Source organism: Anomaloglossus baeobatrachus, chromosome 4 (assembly GCF_048569485.1).
Source record: "Anomaloglossus baeobatrachus isolate aAnoBae1 chromosome 4, aAnoBae1.hap1, whole genome shotgun sequence".
Classification (NCBI taxonomy): Eukaryota; Metazoa; Chordata; class Amphibia; order Anura; family Aromobatidae; genus Anomaloglossus; species Anomaloglossus baeobatrachus.
Window position 1 is genome coordinate 124,499,842 of NC_134356.1, and position 23,132 is coordinate 124,522,973.

General features: G+C 46.4%; 1 protein-coding gene across 6 annotated transcripts in view; it reads right to left on the minus strand.

Annotated features, from left to right (window-relative positions):
* The window catches only part of P4HA2 (prolyl 4-hydroxylase subunit alpha 2), a 125,838-nt gene that overhangs the window by 95,219 nt on the left and 7,487 nt on the right, over positions 1-23,132 (minus strand). For 4 of the 6 annotated variants that reach the window (XM_075344534.1, XM_075344535.1, XM_075344530.1 and 1 more), the window contains exons 2-3: positions 5,949-6,062; positions 13-109 (exon numbers count right to left, since the gene is read on the minus strand). In XM_075344534.1, the coding sequence (XP_075200649.1) occupies positions 13-109; positions 5,949-6,033 (182 nt within the window). In that variant the 5' untranslated portion in view covers positions 6,034-6,062. Of the gene's footprint in view, positions 1-12; positions 110-5,948; positions 6,063-9,983; positions 10,105-21,979; positions 22,001-23,132 lie in introns of those variants that run through there. The other 2 variants (XM_075344531.1, XM_075344532.1) reach the window with 2 other exon arrangements.

The window sequence follows — 23,132 nt, forward strand, 5'->3', positions numbered from 1 at the left end:
AGATCCAAATACCTTTTGATCTTAGAAAGACGCTCTTCTTCCTCTCGAATGTATTCTTTTAGGGACTGTACAAGGTCTCTTTCCTTGTAAATTAGGTCTGTCATCTGACCTGTAAATGAAAAAGAAAAAGAAATAAAAGTTTTATTAACCGTCTGCAGTCTTATTTATAGAAAAGGCCATAGCAGCTCTCTAATGCTATGAATGACAAACTTTACCACTTATTGCTCTATAAAGTTTTATTAAATACCTGTAAAGCATTTTGTTTCTATTACCGTTTCCTAGATCTCGGATTTCCTTTAGTGGGGACCTTTCTACTTTTGGAGGAAAACATTCAATAATCAGGTGGCCGTAATTTATTGGTACACAAAAAAAAAACAAAAAAAAAAAAAAAAAGTAGTTTAATGCAGGGTCGTTCTTACCATCAGTGTTCCATTATTATTTGTTGTATGTGAATAAAGTGCAAAGTTTCTTCTACGTAATGTTAATCGCGGACTACATACAGAGAAAACTCTGTTACCTAACATTTTACATTCATATGTATTGGTAATTTTGATCAGTGATGAGGATCAAAAACGGACATCTCAGTTATTTCTATACAAATACACGGTCTGCAAAGAAAAACAGACCTGTGAACAGCTCCATATATTATAATAGGAATGTGTTCTGTGAAAACCACAGATAGAATATGGAGGTGAAAAATATGGAGGTCTGAATGAGGCCTTAGGCCTAAAGAGACACGGCGAGAAAATCGGTGCGATAAAACATCGCATTCCCCTCGGACCAATTCTAGCCTGTGTGACAGCACACATGAGCGATTATTTTCTCAGCCCTAATCGGATCGAGAAAACAATCGCAGCATGCTGGGATTGTAATGCGAGACTCTTTCTCTCGCACCCATTCAAGTGTATGGGGCGAGAGAAAAATCGCACTGCACTCGCGGTACACCGGTGTACTGCCAGTGCAGTGTGAGAATGGCAATAGCCGGCTACACAGGCGAGAGGGAGAGAAATCCCTCCCTCCCCTCCTGAGAGCCAGCCCCTCCCCCGCAGCTGAGGTCTGCTCACATGATCGGACCTCAGATGCAGGCACACTCGTATGACACTCGGCTCCTGGTGTGCTGCCAGCGCGAGCAGAGTCTCATGCGAGCATCGCAGTAGTGCCCCGTGTGGCCCCAGCCTTTGAGAGATTTGCTAGACTATACAGGAAATTCTGCAATGCTAATTTCTTTGCTGTCCTCATGAAGATATACCAGTCTAAGGTCCAGATTATATATTTCTCAGGGCTGGTAAATTATATAATTACTTGTAAAATAATTTAAAGAAACTCTACAAAACTAATAACATACAGAGATGGAAATGTAATTATAGCACCTTATTTCATGATATAGGACTCCATTTTGACAATTTTTTTATAAAATGCATATTTGCTCTGTCACCTTTACTGTAAAAGCAGCCCTATGTACATGGAAAAACAGCTGAAATGTTACCTAACAAAAGCTCCAGCAAATCGATAATTGCCAGGACAATTGGCACAGTGCTACAACAAGCCATTGATCTGCGGCACCAGAAAAACACTGCAGCAGACTAGAGCCCCTTAAGGAATATGAGATGAGCATCATGTAGGGGCAAGGACAGATTCCAGCAATGTGTCACTTAATGGCCTGGATTTTGCATTTTCAATACAATCAGTGTTTTATCAGCAGTCAGTTATCAGTAGAGGACTAGTTTGGTGTAAAGTAGTCCTCCTGTGTAACTCTACCCCCACCGCGGATAAGCAACTTTCTGTCATTGAACAATGTACAGGTGCATCTCAATAAATTAGATCAAAGTTATTTTATTTCAGTAATTCAACACAACAAAGGAAACGCATATATTATATAGAGTCATTACACACAGAATGATCTATTTGAAGTGTTTATTTCTGTTAATGTTGATGATTATGGCTTACAGCCAATGAAAACCTACAAGTTCTCAGAAAATTAGAATAATTACCACACAACACCTGCAAAGGCTTCCTACGCATTTAAAATGGTCCCTTAGTCTGGTTCAGTAGGCTACACAATCATGTGGAAGACTGCTAATGTGACAGATGTCCAGAAGGCAGTCATTGACACACTCCAAGTGGAGGGTAAGGCACAAAAGGTCATTGCTAAAGAAGCTAGCTGTTCACAAAGTGCTATATCCAAACACTTGTGTATAGAAAGTGGTCAGTGTGTAGAAGGGGGGAGGGGGGAGGAAGACAGATATACGGAGCTCAGCATTCAGAGTACTCCTAGATCTGCAGCAGAGAAAACAGTGATAACATCAAAACTTCACCAAGCAGCCCAGTAAGTGATACATTGGTGGAATCAGGGTCTGTGTTTCTACATAATGCTGCTCTCATATTACATCGTAAAAACAAAATTCCCTTCAAAAGAGTTAAGGCACCACCAACCTGAAACAGAACCCATGCACTCTGTCTCGTAACAGTGACTCTCTAATGATAGCTTTTCAGTTTGATCTACTTAAATGTCAAGCCCTATAATTTATTGCACCATAAAGATCAAATCGACGTTTATTTTCAGAGACTCGATGAGAACAAGAAATCTCACAAATACATTTTAAGGACAAGAAAGGAATGTGGCAAAGAAACGGAAGTGCCTCCCTTAAAATAATGCCAATTATGTGCCCATGGCATGCAGCGAGGCCTGCACATGGCGAACTAATTGAAAGGTGCATCTGAATGTGAAAGGACTCATAAGTGCAGGCTGCGATACAAGGTCCCAAACATATAAATCAGGAAAAGATGTGAGCAATGGAGTACAGTCCATGATGAGTATTTAGTGTGTAATTAACGCTGAGTATTTTCGCTGCATGAATATTACAGCAGTGAATGATATGTATAACCGCGTAGGCCGACCTGCAGTGCGTTACTGAAATTCACAACACCCAATCTCTTGGTGTAAATATGTGTTTCATCTTCCGATTTTCCCCATAGACTTGGAAGAAAGTTGTAAAAGCCGTACAAAAAACAATGTAATCCGCAAATGAGTATCAATAAAATTATCAAACAGAACAAAGCAGTTTTATTTTAGGCATGACATACAAAAGGGAGACCAAACCGCAGCTGAAAAAAAAACAAAAAACCGCAATATCGAAACATACGAAAACAGTAGCAAATGGTGCAGAAATGCTGCAAAATACTCAAATACTCATTGTGGGTGGAAACTCATCCTAGCACAAACCTAAGGGCCAATGTGTGCCAATCTCCAATGCCTCCTCTGTTTCTCTCATGTCTATACATGTATTAAAAGGGAACCAGTCACCAGATTTGGAGCCTATAGGCGGTGGCCCCCACCGCTGAGCTCTTGTATACAGCATTCTAACATGCTGTATATAAGAGCCCAGGCCGCTGTGTAGAACATAAAAAACACTTTATAATACTCACCTAGAAGGTCGCTCCAGTGCAGGTCAAGTTTTACCATATAGTGTACTGGAAAATAGGAAATAATTCCAAGTGCGTTCAAATTGCAAAAAAGGTGCAAATGCACGATAGTTTTTGGTTTACTATATGGTAAAACTGACGTGTCAGTGTGATACCTCATATCGGTACGTAGATACCAAACATGTATACTTTTATATAAGGGGTGCAAAAAAATTCAGATGTTCATCAAAAAAAAAAAAAAAAAAGCCTATTCTCCCCTACTGTACAGGCACCATCCAGAGGTGCCGCGGCTTGTGCTCCCATGATGCTGTGATATGTGAGCCTTGCCTCCAATCACCGCTGACTTTGGTCTCTTTCCCTTTGGACACAGGAGCAAATAAAGGGAGTGCGGCAGCCACAGCACTCATGACTTGTTAAATGACCAATTTGTCCAGAGGCGGTAAGACAGAAACTGACGGGGCTTAGTGGCGGGGCTTGGTAACATCATTTGAGCCCCAGTAATGCGGGCCCAGACACCGCTGGCATTAGAGGCGAGTAAAGGCAATTATTTTACATGGGGGAAATTTGAAATTAGAAGGGCTTATACTAGTTGTGGACAACCCATTTAACTAGCAGTAATATGCACTGCAAAAGCAGCTACAATTCTGGGGGACTAGGCATGATGTCAAACCCATTGCATAATGGTCTGAGCAGAATCTGTGTACGACAACAATGGCATGGTTATCCACAGCTACGCCAACTGCTACCCCATGAGAACGGACATCAGGAAGGTTTCACAAAGAGGATACAAAATCAGCACATACTTTATACAGACCCACGGCAAGGCCTCCTGTATTTATGCCTTTCACAGTGTGTCCCCCCAGTCTGTACCATAATGTAATCAGGCTTCCAGCAGTATTGTAACAGCGTGTCCCTCCCTGGCCTAGGTGTCTGGACTTTACTGTAATCAGGTCTAGGTCAACATCTAGTGTGTCTTTGTTCTTCTCTGCGTGGGGCTCATCCAATACAAGCCTGTAGTTTCTGGAAACTTCTCCCTATAAAGTCACATACTCAAAAAGTGGGTGTGAATTCTTTCCCATTCAGGGGGTGGATCTAAGGAGAGGTGGAAGAATCAGCCACATGTTAGTTAGTTGATGCTTTGTTGGGTGAAGGGCTTGGATCTGTTGCTGAGGCCAGGTCCTGGTGCCTGTGTATGGACTATTGAACAGTGAAGATCGTCTGGCACATTGGATTGTGTGGTCGCCACGCTGCTGGATTTAAGGAACTCATCTAAGGACTGTTGTTGCATTTTCCCTGGCGTCGGATTGCTGGGTGGCGCCTCAGGATCTGTTTCCTTTGTGTGGACTCTAAAGAACCATTTTGATATTGGATGTTCTACGCTCCCTGACTCAAAAAATCTCGTTGGATAGTTCCTTGGACTAGTGTTCCTGCCTGCTCTGTCACAATGAGATCTGACCTTCCATTTTATACAATTAAAAGTGGAACACAAATTAATGATATTTAGGTTATGTGATCAAATTGAGTTTTTCATGAGTGTCAACTGTAAAAAAAAAAAAAAAACAACACCTCAAAAGATTGAACAAAGTGTCTCACTGCTCACATGCTGTGTTTTGATTGAAACTTAAAACAGTTAAGAAAAAAGCAGTAAAGGGTTAAAAACAGTGAACTGGCCATTCTTCAGGAGTCTTCCACAACCTAAATAATGAATTCTTCTAGGACTTTGGGAAATATCCACTTTTCCTGGGAGTCTACCAGTCACTTGAAGGGAGCTGGCAAATTTGCATCCATAGGTTATGGGTTTCCAGCAGCAGAACCCAATGGCTTCGCTTATCAGTGTGAACTACTTTGCTGAGACAGACCAGCTCAAAACGAGCTGTAATCACATAATTAGTGTAGCAATCTCCGACAAAGGGCTGGTTCCCCAGTGAACACACTATCGGAGAACCCCTTAGGCTACTTTCACACATCCGGTTTTTGCTCGGTGGCACAATACTGCGCTCTGCAGAAAAACCGCAACCGGTTTTTTTGCCGCAGGTTGCGGATTTTTTTTGCATAGACTTACATTAGTGCCGTATTGTGCCGCATGGGCTTGCGTTCAGTCCGTTTTTTGCCGCATGCGGCAGATTTAGCCGATGCCGCGGCCAGATGGAACGTTGCCTGCAACGTTTTTTGCTCCGGCAAAAAACCGCATCACGCCGTATCCGGCCGCTGCGGCTCATTTTTCAATGCATGCCTATGGACGCCGGATGTGGCGTGATGCGGAAAAAAAACGCATCCGGCCGCCGCATGCGGTTTCTTCCACTGCGCATGATCAGTAGCGTGCCGCAACAGGAAAAAAGAACGGACGGGCCGCATGTAAAAACTTATGCAAAGGATGCGGTGTTTTCGCCGCATCCGTTGCATAGGTTTCACAGCCGGATTAAGCCGCACGGCTCAAATCGGATGTGTGAAAGTAGCCTTAGTTACCAAGTGTCTTATTGCAGAATGCAAGTATGAAACGTGAAAACACGTAAGGAAATATATACCTATTGATGTGAAAAATTCTGCATATACCCGCCACTGGCACAAGATGTTGGTGAGGAGCAACAAAATACCAAGGAGGCTCTTCATTTTTCTAGAAGACGTGGGAGAAATTCAATCTAAAGGCAAACAAAATGGGGACAAGAAAACATTTCATTTACTTTTTAGAACAATGATGAAACGAGAAGACAATCACTGCTTGTAAGGATTATTATCAGATGCAAATTGTTACATAAGGCTAAGTTTACATGTTCTTCTTTCTGCTTTCTGATTTCTGCTGGATCCGGTTTTTTTTTGGTTTTTTTTAAACATGGGAGTCTAAGGATAACGGATCAGATAACGGATTGCTATTTAGCAACCCGTTGTATTTGGATTTGTAACAGATCCATTATTTTCTTAATTGATCAGTTACAAATGGGCAATAAATAGCAATCAGTTTGGATCTGTTGTCCTTAGACTCCACATGTTAAAAATGGATCCAGCAGACATCCATTATTTAACTACCGATAAAAAAAAAAAAAAAAAAAAAAAAAAAAAAAAAGTTGTGTTTGCACAACTATTTTGCAAATGGATCTCTAACAGATCTGTGATAATAACGGATGACTACAGGACATGTGAGCACAGGATAAAGGTATACTTTCCCCAACCTGAGATCAAAGCGGATAGGCCGGGGCCACACGGGGACTAATGCGATCCTCGCATGACACTCAGCTTACACTGGCAGCACAGCGGGAGCCGAGTGACATTGCGACTGAGGTCCAATCATGTGATCAGACCACAGCTGCGGGGGGGCGGGCCGGCACTGAGGAGGGGCGGGCCAGTGCTGAGGAAGGGAGGAAGGTATTTATCTCCATCTCTCCTCCGTTGCCGGCTATTTCCATTCTCACCCTGCACTCGCGAGTACACTGGTGTACCGTGAGTGCAGTGCGATTTTTCTCTCGCCCCACACACTTGAATGGGTGCGAGAGAAACAAGGATCGCATTACACCCGCAGCATGCTACGACAGTTTTATCGGTTCCGATTAGGGCTGAGAAAATAATCTCTCATGGGTGCTGACACAGAGTAATATTGGTCCGAGTGGAATGCAACGCTTTATCGCACTCCACTCGCTACGATTTTCCTGCGGTGTTTCTTAAGTCGTAACGTAAAAATTTTCAACCCCTCTGCACTATTCTGACAGGCTAAGCCCAATCCATTTCTGCCTAGAAGTCCTTGTCTCCATGTATAATATGTAAAAACTATCACAAAAGGCAAAGAGCAAGAAGATTATCATCAGGAAAAATGGAAAATATTTTGCAGAACTGCACAGACATTTAACATGTTATATATGATTAAGGAAAAATGGACAGCAACTAGAACAGCCAAGGACTGGCACTGAAGAGGAGTAACGTAGAAAAGGCTCAGTAAGTCACTTGTCATGTTCTGTTAATGTGTATTGGCAGACAAACCCGCGTGGTATGCCCTTTTTTTCCAGCAATGAAATGCCCGTTCACCGAGCAGGGCTATTCTCATTACTAAGCATGTATTCGCTAGATCATCATGAGCATTGCTGCCCCGAGGAGACACATTCTTTTTCTATCAGACTTCACAAGAACGTGTCAGGACAAATCCATCCTGCACAGATGAGCATTCGGGAGGCCGGCCAGCGCGGCACATCCAGCGCTCTCTTCCCCAACAGTTGGAAGACACATGGCACACAGACACAACACCACAATGATTAGCGGGAAAGCTTTCCTTACAAAATTCAGTACAAATATAATTGTTTACAGTCATAGGAGAGATCATTAGATCACAAAATATAGATGGCTGAAACTAAATAGGAAAGGGGCACGAGCTAAACAAGATGTTTGCAACCTGTCTGGCCTGATGAAGGTCCAGATTGTGAACTGAAACACACGTGTCGTTTTTCTTGGCTTGCACATGTCTAAACCACCTCAACTAAGGAGTGCACAGTTTCTGTACTTGATCCATTTTCAACGTCCGCACACAACAACTATCAAAAAAACGCAACAGAGTGGATGAAGTTTTTGACTAAGCAACTCTGATACTTGTTAGTGTTAACAAAAAATCACCTTAATCATCCTTTTCATGAGAAGAAAAAAACAAAACAAAAAAAACACACACACCACGACTTCTCTCCTGTGTATAAAAGGTAAATAAACTTCTGTTGGGGAGGCTTAGGGCTATGTGCCCACGGGGACAGTGTCCTGCGGATATATCCGAAGGAGCTCCCAGAAAACCGCACCACAACCTCTGTCTGTTTCCATGCTGCGGAATGTCCCGCGGATATGGTGCGGGCATTCTGCATTGAGGATACAGTACCATGGCTTCGGCACTGCAACCTCAATGCAGAACAAGTGCTGCAGTGATCGGGGGGAGATCATACTTACCTTCATCATGCAGCACCTCGCTTTCCGGCGGCCGGTCACTCTGTCAGCGTCTGCAGGAGAAGGTGGGCGGGCCTGAACTAGCTCCGGCTGTCACATGACCGGAGCTCGTGCAGGCCCCGCCCACCTCTTCCTTCTTATACCGGGATCCACCTCGCTGCTGTACACCGGAAGGAGAAAGTGACTCGGGTGTCTGCTATCAAGGCAGGTAAGTATGGGACCCTGCGGAGAAATTCGCAGGAATAATTGACATGCTGCTGATTTTTCCGCAGGGAAATCCGCATTATTTCCGCTGCGGAAAAATCCGCAGCGTGGGCACAGCAGTTCCCAAATGCCATAGAAATGGCTAGGGAGTAGCTGTGCTGCAGATTTTTGAAAAATCTGCGACAAATTCCGCGCATTTTCCGCAGCGTGGGCACATAGCCTTAGGGCTCACTTAGATGTCTGGTTTTTATATGAACAAAAAAGGACCGCTTTAAGTCCCTGTGCGCACGCTGCAGATTTACCGCGGATTTTGCCACAGAATTGCTGCAAAAAATGTGTCTAACATTGCTGCAGTCATTCCCCAGCAAATTGTATGGGTTTTAAAAAAATGCTGAGCGCACACTGCGCTTTTTTATACCCGCGGATTTTCCACTGCGGAATTAATGAGCACGTCGCTTCTTTTCCGCAGGTACCTGCGGTTTTTGCCATAGATAATGGTAAAAACCACGGGGACCAAATTGTGGAAAATCCGCGGGTGCGGGATTCTTTTAGAAGGTCCGTTTTTTTCTTAAGAAAAAGGCACTTTCTAGTGTGCACATAGCCTAAGAGATCAGACTTTCATCACAGTGTGATAAGAGTGCCATCAGTTTTTCTTATATGTGGAGGGGATGGGGGGTTTCCACCCTTCATATTCTGAGAGCCCGTGAATATTGGACCGCATTCGGCTGTCATTCGAGTACAGTCCAATTTTTCACAGGTTCAGACATGTATTGCACTCAACTTCTGGATCAGATTCAGACACGTCTGCCTGATTTTCGTGGGCTGCATGGTCCCCAAGGAATCACAGACATGTGAATTGCCTCAGACTATCACAGGTATGAGGGTATTCGTAAAACCACAAATAGCACTCGTACACAGAAATTGGATGTCTGAATGAAAGTTCGGAAACCAATTTGTAATTTTCAAGTGCACACATAATCATAAGAATCTTACATAAATGCAATTCCAGGTTGGAAAAGATCAAGAGAAAAGGTCATTAACATATTGTAAAACAGCACTAACATGTCCAGCCCCGGCCGGGGGCGAGCTCTTACTTTTCCCCTAGATGTAAGCTAAACATATGGACGAGTAGACTGATCTCATTCTCAATGAATGTATCTCTGAGCAATACTTGGTTCACTGAAGACAGTGCCTGAATGTGGTAGAGAATAAAAGGAAAGCTTTACTCATTCTATGCTGGCACAAGTCTAGGGGAGGTCCACCATATACGTCTGCATCACATTACAGAGCTATTCTACCATGCACGAGGCGTATACTGTATACCGTGCAGAAGAACAGGGCCTTGTCTCATTCATGACTGGCTTATTTCAGTTTTCAGGAGGCTGATGAAGTTCAAGTAGAACACAGCCACTTTAGAGGAGCGTTCCCCTCCCCCTATATACACATACCTCCTGCTCCAAAGACCAGCAATGCTAGCATTCCACTGCAGAACCACAGCTTTGTTAAATAGTTAGAACGCTTTGGAACATTTCATCCATCCTTCTTCTGTTCAGGTATCAGGTGGCCACACTGTGGATGCACGGAATACATTTATTTTATGGTAGGAGACATAACGTGCTGTTACTCATTAGAGATACTGTATAGCTGCTAGTACAGAAGAGGATCACAAATGGTACTTGATAAATGCAAAACTACAATCTTCAACAAGGTAATTGCAACAAGATTGAAAAGTCATGGAATTATGGAAATCTCGGGCCTGGTGGACATGTAAGGCTGAGTTCACATGTCCAGTAATCTTCTGTTAGAACAGATCCATTGGCAAAAAAGTTCTGCAAACACACCTTTGTCTGTTAAATAACTGATTTCTGCAGGATCTGTTTTTTAACATAGGAGTCTATGGATCCGTTAACTCATTGCCAATTATCTTCCATTTGAAACGGATCCTGTAAGCAAAAATCAGATCCTTTACAATGCAAGAAAAACAAATTGCTAAATAGAATCCATTAATGGATCTGTTCTACATAGACTACAATGTTAAAAAAATACGTAATTACTTACCGGTAATGTGTTTTTTCAGAGATCAGTTGGCAAGTAGCTGAGTTCTGTGCTTTTTCCAGCACCCATGACGGCACCACGAGAGAGGGGATCCGCCCTTCAAGGACAGGAACCCTCCAGAATAAAAAGGGGCGGCACCTCTCCCCGCATCAGTTGATTACCGAGCATGACAGGACCTCCGAAACAAGGAACATCGTTAAAACATATCCCGCCACCATAGCCGCCCAGTGAAGAGGAGCGAAAAAGGAAGCAAACTAGCAACCCCCAAGTACAGGGAGGGAATGTAAGGGTGCCGTCATGGGTTCAGAAAAAACACATTACCGGTGAGTAATTACGTATTTTTCCAGCACCCATGACGGCACCACGAGAGAATTACAGAGAGGAAGACCTAGGGAGGGACAACAGTTTGCAGAACCCGCCTCCCAAAGGTGATGTCGTTGAACGACAAATCAAGGCGATAGTGATTAAAAAAAGGTGGACGGAGAAGACCAGGTTGCCGCCTTACATATCTGCTCGATGGAGACCTCCGACCTCTCCGCCCAGGAAGATGCCATCGCTCGCGTGGAGTGTGCCTTCAAACCAGGAGGTACGGCTTCACCCCCGGCCGTATAAGCAACAGAGATGGCATCCCTGATCCACCTGGCCAAGGTGGATTTAGAAGCCTTAAGCCCCTTCCTACAACCCTGGAAGACTACAACAGAGACTTATCCCTCCTCCCTTCCGAGGTGACCAACAGATACCGTTGAAGACAACGCCTAACATCCAGGCAGTGCCATCCCATCTCCTCCGGAGTAGAAGGGTTGGCATAAAAAGAGGGGAGCACTATTTCTTGTGATCTATGGAAGTGGGAATGCACCTTCGGCAAATAGGCAGGGTCAGTTCGTAAAACCACTCGGTCATCAAAAAACTGGGTATACGGAGGAGAAATGGATAAGGCCTGAAGGTCACTAACCCTACGGGCAGAAGTAAGGGCGACCAGGAGAATCGTCTTAAGGGACAGATGCTTGAGAGAGATAGAATCTAAGGGCTCAAAGGGGGGCCGTGTTAAAGCTGAAAGGACCAAGTTAAGGTCCCAGGACGGTAGTGGCATGTTGCCCCGAGGCTTAGATCTAGTACCTAGGATCTAACAAACCTAGACACCCAGGGATCTCCGGCCAGGGCATGGTTATACAAGGCGCTCAGTGCGGAGATTTGCACCTTAAGGGTACTAACCGACAGACCCAGTTCCCAACCCCTCTGGAGGAATTCCAGGACAACCGGGACAGAGGGTGGCTTAGTAGGATCCGCACCCGTAGAGGTCAGGAATTTGGCCCAAATGCGCCCATAAATACGAGTAGTGACAGGCTTTCTGCACTGCATCAAGGTGGAGATCAGACCCTGAGAAAACCCCTTGTTGCCTAACAGCGACCGCTCAAGAGCCACGCCGTCAGATGCAACCTGGTGTTCTGCGGGTGGAAGGCTGGACCCTGGGATAGGAGATCCGGTAGGTCCGGGAGAACCCACGGATCGGTGATGGACAGATGCGTCAGCCAATAAAACCAAGGTCTCTTTGGCCAAAAGGGTGCTATGAGAATCACGACTGCTTGATCCTCCCGTATCTTCCTGAGCACTGCAGGGAGGAGGATGAGTGGAGGGAAGGCATATGCGAGGCGGAAGTCCCACTTGAGCAATAGTGCGTCCACCGAGTGGGGATGATCCCTCGGATCCAGGGAACAGAATCTGGGAACCTTCCTGTTGGTTCGTGTTGCAAAGAGGTCTATCTCGGGAACCCCCCACATCTCCGTTATCCGGTCGAAAACGGACTGATTTAGAGACCATTCGCCTTGGTGAAACTGGGTACGACTGAGAAAGTCCGCCAAATCGTTCTCCTTCCCTCGGATGTGCACTGCCGACAGGGAGCCCAGATGAGACTCTGCCCGAGACATGATCCTGCTTGTGACGGACATGAGGTGTCTGGAGCGAGTACCCCCCTGGTGGTTGAGATATGCTACTGTCGCTTGGTTGTCCGACAGAACTTTCACATGGCGACCCCGTAACAACCTAACGACTTTTCTACCGCCAGCAATTCCCTTGTATTCGAGGAATTTTGAGCTTCTTCTCCAGACCATCGTCCCTGAATGAAATGAGTGTCCAAGTGTGCACCCCAACCGTAGAGACTGGCGTCGGTGGTTACCACCACGGGCTCCGGTGCCCTCCAAGGCACCCCTTTGCCCAAGTGGACCGGATCTAGCCACCAATAGAGGGACTGCAATGTGCGATGGTTGAGAATGATGAGTCTGTCCAGATGGTCCCCGTGAGCGGTCTGATGCTGTAAGATATTCCACTGCAGGACCCTGGTGTGTGCCTGAGCCCATCGGACGGCCGGGATGGCCGCAGTCAGGGAGCCCAGGAGGGACATCGCACCCCGGAGAGACATGCGCTGGTGCCGCAGAGTCCGGTCTATCTGGGTCTGGAGGGCTTCCACTTTGGAAGGAGGCAACCGACAAAGTTGAGTGTTGGAGTCCCAAGTGAGTCCCAGAAACAGCTGAACCTTGGACAGGAGTAATCTGGACTTTTCCTCGTTGATCAACCAGCCCAACTCCCGCAGGGAAGCTTGCACCTGCCGGAGAAGGGCCGCACAATGGCGAGCTGAGGCGCCCACAACCAAGAAGTCGTCCAGATAAGGAATCAGAAGGACCTCTCTCTGACGCAGATATGCCGACATTTCTGCTATTATCTTTGTAAAAATTCTCGGGGCGATGGCCAGACCGAAGGGGAGGGCTTTGTATTGAAAGTGGCAGACCCGACCGTCCATGTGGAGGGCTATTCTGAGGAAGCATTGGAAGAGAGAGTGGATTGGGACATGATAATATGCTTCGCGCAAGTCTATGACAGCCATGTGACAGTGGGGATACAGATATTTCACGATGGACCGCACGGACTCCATCTTGAAGCTATCTATTTGAAGGAACCGGTTGAGGGCTTTCAGGTTGATGATTGTGCGATAGGAACAGTCGGGCTTCCCCACCAGAAAGAGGGTGGAATAGAATCCTTCTCCTTGTTCCCTTGCGGGAACTTCCATTAGAACCCCCTTGAAGAGGAGGTGACGGACCTCTGCTTCCAAAGCCAGCTGTTCCGCCGGAGAACGACGCAGAGGGGTAACCAGGAATCGGGGAGGAGGAGGCCGATGGAAGGGGAGCCGGAGGCCGGAGCGTATAAGGCCCAATATCCATGCACTGGATGAAATCCTTTCCCAAGCCGGAAGAAACTGAGAGAGCCTCCCTCCGACCTGGGAAAGCGAGTCACTTGGACGACTTATTCTGATCTTTTGAGGGGCCCTTGAACATGAACCCCTTTCCCTGATTCTTTCTATCGGACCAGGTATTCCGATCCCGTGGCCGGATGGGGCGGTGAACTGGCTTCCTCCGAAAGGACCGCCGTGAAGAAGGAAACGATGGAAAGGGAAAGCCGCCCTTCTTGTCGCTAGCTTTTTCCAGGATGTCATCCAGGACCGGCCCGAACAGATATTCACCTTGACAAGGGATATTGCAGAGTTTAGACTTAGTTTGCAGATCCCCCGGCCAGGATTTGAGCCAGAGAGCTCTTCTAGCCGCATTGGAGAGGGACGCTGACTTTGCAGCCAACTTAGTGGAGTCCGCCGAGGCGTCCGCAAGGAAGGCCGCCGCCCCCCGCAATTTGGAGAGGGAGGAAGCAATCTCCTCCTTAGGTGCTCGTGATCTAAACTGGTCTTCCAGTTCGTCAATCCATATAGTCAGGGATCTAGCCGTACATGTAGCCGCAATGGCGGGTCTCAGTCCCCCGGCAGAAGCTTCCGAGGCATTCTTTAGGAAGTGATCAGCTTTCTTATCCAACGGGTCTTTCAAAGAGCCCATGTCCTCAAATGGCAAGGCAAACTTTTTGGACGCCTTAGCGACAGCCACATCCAATTTTGGCGCCTTATCCCATGTGGTGCAGGAGGCCTCCTCAAACGGATATTTTCTCTTAAAGGCGCCTGGAAGGGAATGCTTCTTATCAGGTCTCTTCCATTCCCGGGCAATTAAGGCTTGTATTTTATCCACCACCGGGAAGGAGCGTCGTTTTTTCTGCTCCATGCCCCCGAACATCCTATCCTGGATAGATTTTTCAGGTTTCTCATCCAGGAGGCCCATGGTGGTCCGCACCGCCTTAACCAACTTCTTCATATTTTCGATTGGGAAGCACTGGCGACCCCCTGAGTCGCTATCAGAAGAGGAGCGGGAAGTAGAGCCAGAGGAATCACATTCCCCATCAGACCTATCAGAGTCATCCTGGGTAGGCGAAGGGGGCCTAGAACCCCCAGCACTCTGTGCTCCAGACAGGGATCGGAGGGAGTCCCTGACCTCTTCCCGTATGAGGGACCGGAGATCGGAGGCAAATCCCGGCTGTTCCTCCGACAAAGTCTGCTGAATGCAGCCTTTGCACAGTCTCTTAGTCCAGGAACCAGAAAGTTCTTTACAGCACAAGGCACATTCCTTATGTCTGGATTTAGATAAACACTTTTTAGGTTTACTGCGATCCTAGAAAAAAAAAAAAACACAGACCGCCATTAGAAGCGGAACTCATGAGTTGCACTCACCCACAGATGCAAGAGGCTATACCGGGTCAGCAGGGACATCATCTGACTTCCCTCCTTTAGAGGGCCGTTTTCTGTCAGGAGAGTCAGGGTCCTTCCGCTTGGAGGACCGGTCATCAGTCACCCCACGCTTGACCCCTGAGCCGGTGACACTGTCATCCTTGCCACCCCTCTGCTGCCGCTTCAGGGAGGCAGTATCATGATCAGAGGGAGGTTTTGGGGAGGAGGGAGGCGAAGGAGACGCAGCTGACTGCTTGTCAGTCATGGCAACAGAGCACAGGCACCATAGAGAAGATTGCCGCTCTGATTTTCAAAGAACCCTTGGCAACTCCGCCCCCTACTTCCGGCGCATGACGACTCATCCGCGCGTCCAATAGGAAAAAGCGCGCTGCGCATGCGCACAGCCCGGACATCCCCTCCGCCACACACAACATGGCGCTCCTTCACCCGGAAGCGCCATAGCATCTGCCGCCACGAGGACGCCCCGCAGGGAGCGCAGCAGCAGCCACCCTTATCCCGGCCCCTGGTGCCGGTACGCGTGGTAAGGAGAGGGGGGGGCGGGAGTAGGGAGGGAAGGAGCCCGCGTGCAGACAGGACCCCCGTGGGTACGCTGCGACGGGAGAGCCCTGCGGCCGACCGGACTTACCTGGTCCCCGCAGGCTCCTGGCGCTCCTATCGGGCGCGCTGCACGCAATCCTGACCCCCATGGGTCCGCTGCGGCAGCTCCACAGCGCCTCGGCCGACCGCAGCAGGACCCGTGCCGCTGCCAGAGTCGGCCGGCCGGGCGCCGGACTTGAATCTTCGGCCCATCAGGACCTTCTTGGATCTAGTGGATCTCTGGAGGCTCCTGTTCAAGGACAGGAAACCAACTGATGCGGGGAGAGGTGCCGCCCCTTTTTATTCTGGAGGTTTCCTGTCCTTGAAGGGCGGATCCCCTCTCTCGTGGTGCCGTCATGGGTGCTGGAAAAAGCACAGAACTCAGCTACTTGCCAACTGATCTCTGCAGGATCCGTTCTAACAGATGACTACAGGGCATGTGAACTCAGCTGATCGTTCTCTCTCTCTCGTTTTACAACGGAATCCGCTTTATCATGACACTGAATTCCAATTCTTGTCATCCGTTGTACAACGCATCAGTCACAAGCAACGCATGTGACTGATTTAAAACAACAAAAATGTGAACCTAGCCTTACATACCTTGGCTGCCATCAGTGAGGTCCGAGGAATGTTCTGCCATGCTGAATGCACTTGGGCAAATCATCAAACTCCGCTGCTGGCAGCTACCTTTGCAATTGCCAACCAAATACATCACCAGTGATTTCCCAGATGTGCTTGATGGGAGACAAGTCTAGGGACACTGCAGGACCATGGTAGAACATTGAGGCTACTCACAGTAGTATTACAAGCAACATGCGGCCTGGTGTTGTCATGCTGGAAAATTCAGAGAGGATAGTATCTATTTTATTGCTTCTTGTGCAGCAGCCTGGCAGACATAAGGTTCTCTTTGTTCATGTAAGCTTATGTTTGTATCCCAAACCTTAAGTGAAATTCCTTGCAGCCTATACTGATGCACACCACCAGGAACAAGTGAGATGGCATGATGGCCATCACTGCCATTTATTTATTTTTAACCATTTGTCTCTCTGAATGGGGGTGGTCAGAGCTGCTGTTTGTATAAAGTCCTTTGCACAGCTGTTTAAAATCAAACAGTACTGACAGATTCTAAATAACCATTTCTCTCCAGTGTTGTGGTCATTATTTACAAGGAAAACCACCAGGAGTAGGATCGACAAAGACAAGTGTAATGGAAAGGTTTGTACCATGTTTTGTTCTAAAACCAAATCTCAACCATTCCTGATTTCCACTTCGGCTTTGGACATAAAGGATTTCTGGAACGCTGGGCCGTCGCTTTTATTCTGCTATGCACAGTTCTGGCCAACTGATACGGGTATGACAGCCTGATGGCCAGGCATTTCTGCGGCCGCTCTTGTTTGCTCTCTTCCTAGTTTGGTTTACAAATACTAATACAAAATACAGATCAATATTCTACTGTGTGAACATAGCTTAATAAAAATAATGAGGATTCTCTCATATCTTAAGTAACCACATAAACAACACATTTTTCAGCAACATATCTGCTACAGCATGCTTACATTAGGAAATATTTGGCTTCATGAAGTGGAATTTGATGATTCCGCAATGAACTTGACTTTACCTATTATGAGAGCCAAGTATTTTATCTTCCACCCCGATTATCTGCTGCATATTGCTTGTGGCACACAGATGTCCGTGTGATATGGATACTCCAGTCGCATACTACAGAGGGCATGCTGCGGATTTTAACGATGTAACTGCCCTTTACTTTTGGAAGCTTTCATATCCTACAGGGCTTTGAAGTGATTTCTGCCACTTCATAAAATATGGACATATTTTGTTTTATGACTTACATGGAAGAAAAGAAAAAAAGAAAGATGATAGCTGCTTTTAGCGTATAGGGGTGGCTTGGCATTGAGAACACATGAACTTTCGCACTTGATTATGGAAGAAGTCTACAGCTATTCAAGGTGTATGGGCATCCTTAAGGCTAGTTTCACACTTGCGTTGAACGGTATCCGTTGCATTGCGTTGTGTAACAAATGCAACGGATGTGTTGCATATAGTGGCACAACGGATGCTGCAAAACAACGCAATTCGTTTTTATTTTTTTTTTATTTTTTTTACAGTTTTACCAGCGGCAGACTATTGTGAACGATCAGCTGATCGCTCCCAGTAGCCGGCCGCCGGGTGATCAGCTGATCGCTTACTGCAGCCGACCGCCGGTGATCAGCTGATCGCTGTCACTTGCCGGCCGCTGGGTGATCAGCTGATCGCTCCCTGCAGCCGACCGCCGGTGATCAGCTGAGCGCTGTGACTTGCCGGCCGCTGGGTGATCAGCTGATCGCTCCCTGCAGCCGACCGCCGGTGATCAGCTGAGCGCTGTGACTTGCCAGCGGCCGGGCATGCCAGCGGGCGGGCGCTCAGCTGAGCGCTGTGACTTGCCGGCGGACGGGCATGCTGGCGGCCGGTCGCTCAGCTGAGCGCTGTCGCTTGCCGACGGCCGGGCGCTCAACTGAACGTTCGGCCACAGCGAGCCAAAATAAAGTTTGATTTAAAAAAAAAAAAAAGAAAAAAAAAAAAAAAAAACATGCGCAGTGAAATCCAGAGGATTACGCTGATCAAAACAACGTTACATGCTGCGTTCCTCCCGCTGGGCGGAAGCAACGGAGCGTCGCCCAGCGGAAGCAACGCAGGTCCTTTTGGTACAATCCGTCACCCATACAAGTCTATGGGAAACAGCGGAATCCGTTAACGGATTCCGCTGGTTTCCAAAAGGGCAGATTGTAACGGAAGGAAATAAATGCAAGTGTCAAAGTACCCTAAGACGTATTCACACATCAATTTAATGTTTCGCCAGTATTTATAAGCCTGTCTGTAAACAAAGCTAGTTATTTTGTTTAAATGCATCATGTTCTTTATAGCATCCAGAAATAAACTTGTACACCTTGTCGAATACACCACTTTTTTTTTTTGCAATTTTAAGAAAATAAAGAATAGCGTCTTGCTTCTACGAGACCACGTGTGTTATAGATGGTTAGTGAGGCCCGGGATCCCCGCTTATGTAAATACTTAAAGGACACTGACATAAAACATCAGGGCAGGGAGAAACTCATGACCCCGATCCCTGCAGCCAACAAGTGAGAAGAATCATCTGTAGCCAGATTGTGGTCAATGCAGCAAAGATAAACAACTGCTGATTGTAAAGATGCATAAAATCACAATGCTTAAAAAGAAACACAGCTGTGTTGGTATGTGAAAGCCTGGGTCACATCACTTTACCCCAATAAGTGGGGTAAGGGTTCTTTTTCCACTTGCAAGAGACTTGCACGTATCTCGCATTGCATTACCCGGGACCACCTGCCTCTTTTCCAACAGGAGCGAGTCAGCTGCATGTATTTCTATGCAGCGAAGACTCTCCCGTCGGGAAAGAGGCAGGCCGTCCCAGTTAATGCAATGCGAGATACGCGTGAGTCTCTCGCAAGTGGAATCCTATCCAAACACTGTATATCACCCACCATTTCTACAGCCAACAGTGCAGCCACACCTTATTCCTAGGTGTCAAGATGGCGTGCCACCAGATAGGGATTTAGGGTATGCGAACACCTATATATTTTCAGTAGTGGATTCTGCCACTTAAAACACATGACAAAAACCTACATGGATGCAGATATGCTACAGGTTAATCCTATTCATTGTAAGGGTACACACGCGCGCACACCATTTTTTGGACACTGATGATCTCAGTTTTTCAAGCAAAACACCGTTCAGAAAAACGCTGATGCTTTTCCAAATGCATCTTTTCTGTCATTTTCTGGGGAGACTTTGCTGCTGGCTTTTTGGTGGGTTTTTTTCGCTTCTACAGGTATGTGCAATGTAGTGACCATCTTCCAATCAGAAGCTGCCTGAAGAACGACCAAGTCACATCTTTTTTTATCGCTTTGTAGCTTTTTGAAGCCTTAACAAGATAAAAAGCTCAATAAGGCTAGGTTCGCACACTGCGTCTTTTTGACGCTGCGTTTTTGGCCGCTAAAAACGCACAAAAACGCACCTGCGTCGAAAAAACGCATAAAAAATGCATGCGTTTTTTGCCGCGATTTGGTGCGTTTTTGGCTGCGTTTTTGATCTCTGCGTTTTGCTGCGTTTTTCAAATGCATTGCATGGGCGGAAAACGCAGAAAAACGCAGGAAAGAACTGACATGTCCATTTTTTTTTAACTCAAAAACGCAGGTAAAAAAAAACAGATGTGTGCGGACAGCAAAAATGAAAACTTAGACTTTGCTGGGGAAGCAAAGTCCTGCAGTTTTGAGGCCAAAAACGCACCCGAAAAACGCGCAAAAACGCCGCGAAAAACGCACTGTGTGCACATAGACTAAGGCTGAACATATGAGCAGCAAGTCTTTTTGACAATGCATCACATACGTACATGTTCATTCCTTTTAAGACTGACGTGTACATATCCCCCAACTGGAGATACCACGCATCGTAAAGCGGCATGCTGAAAACTATCCATCTGTACGACAGGTCAATTTTCACTGCTGGATTTTCACCAAATCAAGATGGGGAATATGCAAGGGATCCATCACCTGTGAAAATACCTCAGACCCGGTCTAGCAGAGGACCGATAATGAGCTGATGGGATAGGATTGGCAGATCCCCTGTATTGTGGCACTTTTTAGCCATTGCATGATTAGGAGCCACATTAGACCCTGGGTCCCACTGTCCAGCCTTTCCCACACATTTGTGCCGAGGGCAAACTGAATGACCACTTTAGGACTTATTCTCTATTATAAGGTGATAAATATATATCCTGCGATATTACAGTGCTACCATGTAACCTCCCAAACCGGTGCAGAGAGATGGTGCATAATCCGATAGAGGTCTTGTTTGTAGCATTCACGCTCCCAGCTCCAGAATTACCATCTGTGAAGCAAACTGCCTGCATCATCCATTTCCCAGCCAAAAGAGATTTATCTCTGCTAATAATTACAGCCAGAGAAAGAAAAAGTTTTTAAATATACAGAACAAAGCAAAGAGACTGAGGCGTCCCCTCCAACCCTGCAAGATTTATCGCCACTGAGCTAGAACTGATTTACATGCCATTCTCATGACTCTGAAGAAGCAAATGAGTTTAATACTGTAAAGAGCCAGCACCCCCATATCATCAGGACAGGCTGTGGATTGTGAGGTGACCAGGTGGTGAGATCTCTACCAATGCTGATAGAACGGGCAGAGATGCTTAGAAGAATGCCACTTAAGCGCTAATAGACTAAAGTAAGCCCACGAAAACCTCCGCTCACTCTCCGAGAGCCAACCAGTCTAAAGCACGCCTGCCCCATCATCTCCCCATACAGTAGGCATCTCAGCACCTGGTCGCCCACTGATCAACACTTCTGATACGCCATTACCACATGCCAATAGTTTTCTGAATTGATCAGTAGTAATGCATTACCAGGACGAAGATGATATGAATATGGTAAAGAACGCTTAACGGGGAACCAAAAAGGTGCACAACTACCCAGTAAATGGTAAACTCCACTAGAGACTTTCAACTATGGTAAAAAGAAAAAAAACCTCAAACCAAATTGTTCACATGATCACAATGGTTCAGAGGCTCTTCTGCTCCTTCCAGCTGGTCAGACTCAAACCAAGCGTCTGAAGCATCCAGTGCGAGTTCTCATATATCGCTCCTTGGCGTGAGGTTTTACATGAGCCATCTGCGTGCCGTGCTGGCAAACTATGCAGCCACGGTCATTTCACAGATTCTCTTTAAACATGATATGCGCAAACTGCATCTTAGCAGGTCAGTAACAAGGATATTATTGTCCTTATTCCTTTTGTAAGAAGTGACTGATGAGAAACTGAATTCCCCTTTGGTGAATGATTAGAGCACCGGTGCCTTTTACTACTACCTGAACCCCGCAGAGGAGTTGCCCCGGCTTGTGGGCATGAAACTTTCATCAACCCAATGATAAAACCACAATAATGATAACATCTCCAGTCCTAGATCCTCCAGAGTAATTGGCACCTTACACATGAACTGCACACTAACAGGTCTAAAACGTTACAGCAGATTATTCAGTAAGTGCCCTTTGCACTATTTTTGCAATAAAAAAATAATACACAGTACTATATTTAAAGCACCACTGAGCAAGTTTTTATTTCAGGGTTGGAGTGTATGCCCCTGCCCCGTCATATACTCACCTTCCAGCGGCTTCCTGCTTTATTGGCGCAACTCAGGTCCCACAGTGCCATCTTCTGCCCAGAACGTTTGACTGGCCAGTAGTCAGAAGTTACATCACAAGCTATCCTTACAAGCCTATAAGGAGGAAAAACAAGGCCAGAAAGAGGCTCTCATAGACTTGTATTGAGTCATGACCTCAGGCACATGAAACACTGGAGATGTTGGCAGGTCACAAATTGGCAGAAACTGATGGGAATGACGGTGGAAACAGATGAAGACAGCGGCAGAGGCAGATGACTGCCATTTAAGGGTACTTTCACACTTGCGTTCAGTGCAGTCCATCACTATGGAGAATAGCGCAGTCCATTAACGCACTGCGCTATTCTCCATAGACTTGTATGGACGACGGACTGTAAAGAAAGTGTCAGCGTTGCATCCGCTGGACGACACAGAGTCGTTATTTTGACGCTGCATCGGGGGGAGGGAACGCAGCATTTAACTTTTTTTTGAGCGGCGGAAACCTTTATTTTTCACTGCGCATGCTCATTTTTAAAAAAAAAAAAAAAAAAAAAAAAAAAAAAAAAAAAGCACAGAAACTTTATTTTGCCGGCCGCCGGCATGTGAGAGTGCTCAGCTGATCGTTCACAATAGTCTGCTGTCGGTAAAACTGTGAAGCAGAAAAAAATATAAAAAAAAAAAAAAAAGCTTTCCGTTGTTTTGTACGATCCGTTGCATCCGTTGTGCCATTATATGCAACGCATCCGTTGCATCCGTCACATAACGCAATGCAACGGATGCCGTTCAACGCAAGTGTGAAACTAGCCTAAAGCACCACTCCAGTGGTGCAATAAAAAAAAATAAAAAATGCTGGAGTAGCGCTTTAACCCCTTAGTGACCGGGTCATATTTTTCAAACCAGACGAGTGTCAATTTATGTGGCAATAAGGCTGGAATGCTATTAAAGAGGCTGTCCTGTGTGACTGCAGACTTATAAATCCTCCCTGCGCACACTGTGCACTGCAAGGATTCACCGGTTTCTGGAGGAGGGAAGGTGGTCATGTAACCGCAATTGTGCGATATGCGTGTTCCCGGCCAGAACTCGACTAGTGAGCGCAGCCTTACTGTATACAAGGTTATTGAGCAAGGTCGTGCCTACTAGACAGCCACTCCTACT